Here is an 8,489-nt window from a genome sequence, read left to right as displayed (position 1 = left end):
GGTTGCGTTTCGCGACAGAGACAATTTCGTTAAAAAATATGAAGTAGTCACTAGTGCATTTAAAATTATGCGTTTGTCCCCAACTCATTTACCCCATTTTTAGGGTCATTTTTCCCTTTCCCTCCCCCGTTACTTTATTTATTTATTTTTAATTTTTTTGAATTTATAACTGAATTTTGAAGAAGCGATTGATCTTTAGAAAATGTTAAAAATATAAATATAACTATTCTTTTTGGTATACTGATTCGATAAGTTTTCAAAGTTCTTGTAGCTCTCCACTCTGTAGAAAAGTGGCCTACCCAACCAAAACACAGAAGCGTGTGTTTGGAGAAGGAGAAAGACAAATGGCCGAGGTAAATCTGGAGATAGCGGCTTCGGCTAGCATACACTTGGTCTGCGCCTTTCTCGCAATGGAGCCGCCTCAAGTCCTAATCTCGTTGGCTCGGTAAACTTCCTTAATCCCATTATCCACTATTCTCTTGCTAGTGTATCTTCATTGCCTTTAGATGTACAGTGATTAATGTGTGATGATGTACTAAAATGCGAGATCTTAGAGTCTGTGGAGATGGGTCAATTGCACCGGCTGTACAGAAATTCATATGGGATCACTGTTTAAGCAAAGATGTAAGCCAACTTCATATAATCCGGCTGTGAAATTTGCAGATATGGATTAGTTTTGCAAGTTTCCCTCATTAATATAACTTGTTTAGAACAGAACCTGGAGCTTTTTGAGTCTTGTTAGGGTTTCATTGTACTGATTAATTTCTAGAGCTTTTTCCCATTCAACTTGTCTACAAGGAATACAAACCAGAAACTCTTATAGATTCACGTCTTTAAATAAAATCCAGCTGCAAATTCTTGCACATGTTACAAATTTAGGAAGATTTGTTTCATCTAATTTGTCAACTGAAAAGATGAAGTTGAAACTTGTATAGAACAGAATCATCAACATTGTCCACTCTTTTTAGTCATGTTTTTGCAGTCTCCCATTTGACTTTTGGTTCTTCAGAGTCCTGACATGTTATTGTTGAAGTAATGAGAAATTAAAATTCTCGATTTGTTAAAATTCTCACGTGAACCTTGACTTTGGGTATATGGTTTTAAAAATTACTTGCTAACATATGAAATCATCAAGGACAATCTACTTGGTACATGTTATATGTGAATTCAACATCCAGACTTTTAAAAATTGTATCTAAGAAGTTCACATGTCATTATGAACATTAAGACGGTGTTTGATAAGATATCTCATCACTTAATTTAAATGATTAAGCTCTTATATGTAAGCTCATTTGATGACAACTTTTATTTGAATCACTCATCTACTTAGACTCAGATCAAATTACGCTATAAAATATGGCTTAACTTTGTAAGGAGTATTCAAAAGACAACTCTAACCCCTGAAAATTAATGAAATTAGGTCATTAAATGGGTAAAATAGTTTTTAAAGTACTTTCTTGACATTAGTTTCACATTTTATCAAATCTACTGGATAGATAAATATGAGTGGAAAGCATTAATTATATATTTCTGGCATGCCTTTATTGCTGTTACGAGATCAGGGATTGAAGTCCCATGGACCATACATGAAATCATTTCTGAAGAAGCTTATTGCAGAAGTTGAAGTTGAAGGCATTGACGTGCTGGATGAATTATATGAACATCTTGCACTTTATATGACTTCAATTAAGGTAACAGTCTATGATTTCAACTTTTTATGATTATTTTTCCTAGTATGTGATCATACATATTTGAAACATTATCTTTGTACTATAGGATGTTCATCTAGAGAAGGGAGACAAAAGGGTCTTGAAACAGGTTTCATTTATTTTTCCTGATGGTATATATTTTACTCATGGTTGTTGTAGATGATTTTTGTGATGCGTGAATTCGTGCTGAATGATTTATTTATTTCATGCTTCTCTAGATTATTACAAGTCTCCAATCTTTGAAGAATCTAGGAAACTAGTTGTTCCACTGCAATGTTCAGTCAACATGCTGGAAGGTGACACTGGGTATGAATAGTTGTTGTCAGTTGTTTACCTGCATATAATTTCAAGTCCATCTGTTGTATCTTCTATACCTTGTAATGTTTTGAATTGCTTGTCTTATATACCACTACTTCTTTTCTTGAATTTTTCCACTTTTAGGTGATGGTTTATGAATAACTTGCAATTGTGAGGTATTTCAATAGCTCTTTTGTAATGATATTTGGTTGCACTTTATTGAACCATGCCATTTTGGTTGTGCAAACTAGTTATAGAACTTCATGTCATGAATCATAACATCTCTTATCCAAATGGTGCAGTTCAATAAGATTTGTATGTTCTTTATATAAGAGTATATTTAGAAACTAGTATTTTGTCACAATCGTGATCTCATTGCAAAATTGTCAAAGTTAAAATGGAAATTGTTTATTTTTGTGTCTGGTATAAGAAATTTTAGAACATAATCTTATTAATTTTTGGATCACGATTCTAGTATAATTTATGTTGCCTCATTTGGTATACAAATTGTTTTCTTCATCATGATCAAAATTATAGTATAATTTTTAGCTTCATTTGCTATATAGAGTATATTGTGTTTTTGCTATTTTTGGATCATGATCAAATTGTTATTTAGATGATTGTGATTTTTGAAAAATATAACAAATGTAGATTTTTTCGATGATGAAAACAAGTTGGTAACAAAACAGCCAATATTTTACTGTTTCTGGGATCACTTTTGAAATTGTAATATTAATAAATGCATTTATATTACAACAGACCTTCATAATAGCATTACACAAATTGCATCTAAATACATTGGCAAGGTAAGTGCTGAGTGGTTGGCCAAAACTAATGGATGTGGGTTGATGTTATCAGGCACTCAGCAGATGTGTATTATACTTCTGTTTGATGATATATGTGTTATGCATGGAAGCAGTTTGCGTTTTAGTATAAGTTAGTTGATTTGGTCCATATTGTCAAGGTATTTTAGTTCATTCCAATTCTGTATGTTATGGTTGACTATTTCTTGAGGAATAAGTTAGTACTCTTTAATCTGGAACTTTCAGTATAGATACATGACTACTGGGGATTCCTGATGATTTATTCGATCTTATTTGTCTTTCTTACTAGTATGTATATGCAAAATGAAGTTTTTTTCTTTTGAGAAAAGTGTCTTATAGTCCTTTCATTAAAAGCAAAATTAAGTTAATGTGCTGATACTTTTCTTTAAAGGCTATGTTTGGAGTGGATAGTGGAAATTGAAATTGGGATATAATTCCAATTTTATAATAATTGGAATTGAAACACAATTTCAATTCCGAAGTAGGAATGATGAAATTGAAACTTCAAAAACCATATACATTCAATTCCAATTATAATTTCTTACTTTATGTCACTAAACAAACAAATGAATTGGAATTGAACCCCCAATTCCAATATCGCCCGAACCAAACATATCCTAATTGAATTTTCTTGTTAAACATAATGGTTTGATACGTTTTTAATGTGCAGGTGTTCAATTTGGCCTGCTAGCCTCTATTTATCGGAGTTTATTATCTCCTTCCCAGAAATATTCTCTGGTAAATCTTGTTTTGAGGTAAAGGACGTCCTGCTTCTTTGAATGATTAATTCTAGCCATCCAAAGTAAATATTTTGTTTTGTGATGGCAATATTTTCAATAGCTTTCTCACTATGTTAGCTTCACGTCTCCTTAAAAGAGAAAAACAAGTGGGGCATGATTTTCCATTAAACACTAATAATTTTCTTAAATGACTAAGAAAATATGAAATAAATGGTAATTCCCAATTTTTCTTATGCTGAAGGTTTACATTTTATTTCTTTTCTCTTTTGCTCTTCTCAATACCTACTTAAAATCTGATATGTAGGTTGGATCAGGTGTTGGTTTAGTTGGAATTTGTCTTGCCCATGTAAATGCATCCACGGTAAACTCCCTCTTCTTCTTTGTGTGTAGGATTCTTTGCATGACTTGCAGATTCATTGATTCAAGTTGACCTTCATCTTACTATCTCTCAAATGAATTAATGGTTAAGTGGACCAATAATATCCTACCGTTTAGAGGATTTAGCAACAAATGCTTCTTGTCATCCCTATATTTTGCATTTTTGAAAGTCATTCATAGCCTTCTTTATGTTATGTACTAGCCTCTAGGTATATAGTAGTAAGTATAAGCGCATGGAACAACCATGATTCTTGACAAGGCATCAGGAATCCAAGCAGATGAGTTCGCCTCAGACTCGTGATCTTGGAGATGAATGTAGGCTTGTCTTTAGGATGTTTTCACACTAAGCATTTGGTTCATGCATAGCAGTCTAAGATGGACAACTGTCAATTATGAGGGACAATGAGGAATTGTCCTTTTTCATTCAGTTATATAAAAAAAGATCGCTTGGGGTAATTAAAGAGGTCACAAGAAGTTGCACATGGGTTAGTCGATCCTAAGGGTCTGGGGAAACCCGAGAAAAAAAATAAAAATAAATAAAAATAAAGAGGTCACAAGTAGTTGTATCGTAGCATTATTTCTGCCAACTCAAGTTTGCTAATTCTTATAGTATAATATAATAACACGATCTTACAAAGTTAATACGCTTCAACTTTTTAACTTTGTCTGGCAAAGATACTACGAAAAAGTTAAAACTAAGAGGCCCTGTTTTAGTTTCTTTTAACAATCTCAACTTATAATAGAAATACCAAGAGTTGGTTACTCAGTACATGTTCATATTCTTAGTAAAAATATTTAGTCAACTATAATTATCACGCATTTGTGTGGCAGGTGATGTTAAGTGATGGTGACCTATCAACACTAGCAAATTTGAAGCTTAACTTGGAGCTGAACAAGCACATAATCAGAACAGATTCGGTATGACTTATTGTTTGCTTCATCAAGATAGTCTTAATTTGTACCCTACTTTAGTTGCATGCCATAAAACAAACAGTAACCGGATATTGGTATGCCATTTTCCCCCGAGGAAACACATAGGTTCAGCCATTTCTTTGTGTCGGCATGAGAAGTATATCTTCAAATTTTATGATTATGACCTTATGAGATTCATAGGAATCTGAAGTTTTAATTATTTTTTTTTGAAAAATGAAAATTTTATTCAAAGCATAGTTAACGGGAATGTTGCATTGACTATGGTAGAGATATTACCAAACAAGTACAAGTCATGACATGATGAAACAAAACACAACCTGATCACAAAAACAGAAAATCAAAGTCCTCCTCAAAACATCTAAGTTGATTTCCCAATAATTGGTAAATCCACAACATATGAAAAAAAAGTATTACATTCACTAGCTTGCAAAGTGGTTTATTATACATTTCCAAAAAACAGTTGAAACTAAGAGAGCTTTTATCCTTCTGCATTTGAAACTAAGAAACTTTTTTTTAAGTTGCTTTTGATTGAGATTACAGCTCTATGAAAGTTTGAGGCTTCTTAATGGGTAGCCAATGGATTTAGACTTTTCACATTTTCGTTTTCTTGTTCCTATTTGTAATTTGTGAATGCACTTATATGTTTTTGATCTAGATTTATCATGAAAACAAACTTTTGTTTGATAAAAAAATGTATATCTGGGTGGTATGACAAAAATATACTTAATGTTTAATATTAACATTTTTTTGTAAACAAAATTATAAGGGTTTTTCTGTCACTAATAACAAATTAATTTCAGGTAAGGTGCATCCATGTACCATGGGAATCTGCTAATGCAAATGATCTTAAGGAGAATCGACCTGATATAATGTAGGTATATTTTATTTTATTTTTCATTAACTCAATATGACATTTTCTTGCTTTTAAAGAGTAGTGATGAACAGTGAGCATATTGATATTTTCACCATAATCTAATTAAAGAATGGTTTTTTTTTTTTTGGTAAAAGGTTGTTTTTGGGATCATACTTCACATTATAGTGTAATTATTATTTTTATTTGGTTTAAAGATGATTTCTTCACAATCCATATTATTTTATAGATATGTAGAATATTTTGGATTTGTAACAAACAATTCATTAATATTCTTGCATGCTACATTCGGTGTGCTCAATAAGGACTTGTTTGGTACTATGTCAAGTTCTTACCTAACTAACCTTAGCTTTTTTTCCTGCTTTTTACAGTTTGGGTGCAGATGTAATATATAACCCCGAATGTCTCCCACACCTGGTTCGAGTATTAGGTTGTCTATTAAACCGTGAGAAATCTTCATCTACAGTTCAGAGTCGTCCTGTGGCTTATATTGCTTCGGTCATCAGAAACATCGATACATTCAATCTGTTTCTTGTGCTGGTAAAGGAAGCAAAGCTTTCTATTGAAGATATAACAGAAAAAGGCTCTAAACCTATGAATTTGCTCCCTTATATGCATTCATATGATCGCTCAAGTTTACGATTGTTTACCATCACGATGGATATAACAAGTTGTTGACATTTTACTCCAAATGAAACCATTCTTGTCAGGATTGAGAGTATTGGCTTTGTTTGGCTAGCTGATCACTCTTTTCTTCATTTGTGACTTGCAATTTTGTTAGATTGACATGGTTTTCTTAACTTAAGCCGAAAAATATTGGTTGGGTTTTAAAAGGTTTTAGTCTTTTGCGAATGATACTTTTATATACATGGATGAAACTTGAAAAACACTCATTTCTTGTTAGAACCAAAATCATGATCATTGATATGCTTTAAATGCTAAACATCTGCATCAACCCGTCATCAGGCCTTCTGAGTTGCAAGAAACATATCTGGATGTTTAGAAACACTCTTTAGGTTGCGTTTAGATAAAAAAATGTTAAAAATAATTTATGAATCTATATCTAATTTTTTGTTTTTAACTCAAGAGGAGTTCAAGTGGAATTTACATAAGAAATTAAGTGTCATTTTCGATTTCTATTAACTTGTAAAATTTAAGCTTAAGTGAATATTATTTTTACTTAAAGAAAAAAAAAATTAATTTCAAATGTTCTTAATTATATTCAATGGAAAGAAAAGTGTTTATAGAAAGAGGACATTGGGAATATGGGATGAAAATGACCTTAATAAAGCCTGAGAAAATGATTAACGCCCAATAAAACTTTCGAAAATGACCATTTCCCTTGTGTTATGACGAAAATACCTGTCGCGTGACGTGACGGGGTATTTTCGTCCGAAAAATGGGAAGTGATCATTTGCGCAATATTTATTAGGGGCTAGTCATTTTCCCAATTAAGGCCAATATTAAGGTCATTTCATCAAATTTCCCGGAAATACATTCTATTTTCTTGTTTATTATTATTGTTATTATTTTTTAATTTTATTTTATGAAAGCTTATATTATTAACATTTGAATGAGATACAATGGAATTTCCTATTAAGATTACACCACATAAGGAAATTGAGGTCGACGGCTTATCTCAAGCGCAAATTCAGGTGCCTTCTCCTTGAGCTTCCTCATCTTCAAAAGATCCAACGCCGTCGACCATTCAGGAAAGCTCTCGACAAATTACTACTCTTCAGATTTACTAGCCGCTTCCCAACTCAAACAATCGGCTCATCATTCTCTAGAGGAGTCATTATTGGGAACGGTGGTCCTTTGAAGTTTCATTTAGGACACCATTGCGCCCCTGCAATAGAATATTGCAATCATCCTTGGTGAAATGAATTTTATTAAGGAGCAGGTCTTAGTTACCTCAAAAGCATCAGCCTCAATAACATCAGTGCATGATACAATCCTAAACCAGGTCACAAAGGGCTATGTTGAGGTTGCAATTATGAGGGAATCCATGAGCAGGATGAAAATCGTACTACACAACACCATCGGCGGTCATAACAGGGATCTCTCCGCAAAGATTGATACTATCGGTATGAAGATTGCCGAAGTAATAGACTTCTTCAAGCATGCATCAGAAAATCGAATAGAAGATGCTGATGTTAAAAAGGGGGAAAGCGGTAGAGGAGGTAGAATAGCAAGGGAGAAACCTAGGCAAGGAGGAAGGTAGCGAGTCAGTTGGAGCGGGCTCAGAAAAACTACGAATAATTGAAAAGGGGGATATCTATACTCTAAATACTTTTTGTTTTTATGTATATATATAAATATATAATTTACCTTTAATTCTCTACTCTTATAACTTAGTTTTAACATCATCAAAAAGGAGGAAATTGTTAGATTAAGTTAATAAATGAAAAGGGGAGAATTATTAAATTAAGAATAAAGAATAAATATTTAGTTAGGTTGAAATATGAAAAACGATTTAATTGATTAAAATGAACTTAGGATGATTAAAATCATACGACATAGTTTTGATGATGTGTTGATAAATGAATAAAACTAAGTTCTACAAATGTTTAAGACGCAGGTAGAGCTGAAGAGGCGCTGACAGCATAGTTGACGTCAGCAAAGCTGAAGAGGTGTTGGCAGCAGAGTTGACTTCAACATGTTGGCAGCAGACTTTCCTCAACAGAAGAGTTAAAGAAGCGCTAGTAGTAGCCTTGCTTCAATAGCAGAGTTGAAG

General features: G+C 32.7%; 1 protein-coding gene across 1 annotated transcript; it reads left to right on the top strand.

The window, feature by feature from the left end:
• Positions 1-278: 278 nt before the first annotated feature.
• LOC124919604 (putative uncharacterized protein DDB_G0277003) lies at positions 279-6,585 on the top strand. The gene is made up of 10 exons (XM_047459877.1): positions 279-445; positions 555-624; positions 1,563-1,691; positions 1,777-1,840; positions 1,928-2,015; positions 3,501-3,585; positions 3,875-3,931; positions 4,780-4,866; positions 5,682-5,752; positions 6,124-6,585. The coding sequence occupies exons 1-10, from the start codon at positions 345-347 to the stop codon at positions 6,428-6,430; spliced, it is 1,059 nt and encodes a 352-aa protein (XP_047315833.1). The 5' UTR covers positions 279-344; the 3' UTR covers positions 6,431-6,585.
• Positions 6,586-8,489: the final 1,904 nt, after the last annotated feature.

This window comes from Impatiens glandulifera, chromosome 1 (genome assembly GCF_907164915.1).
Source record: "Impatiens glandulifera chromosome 1, dImpGla2.1, whole genome shotgun sequence".
NCBI lineage: Eukaryota > Viridiplantae > Streptophyta > Magnoliopsida > Ericales > Balsaminaceae > Impatiens > Impatiens glandulifera.
The sequence above is the reverse complement of the archived record's forward strand: the minus strand, read 5'-3'. Positions and strand labels throughout refer to the sequence as shown.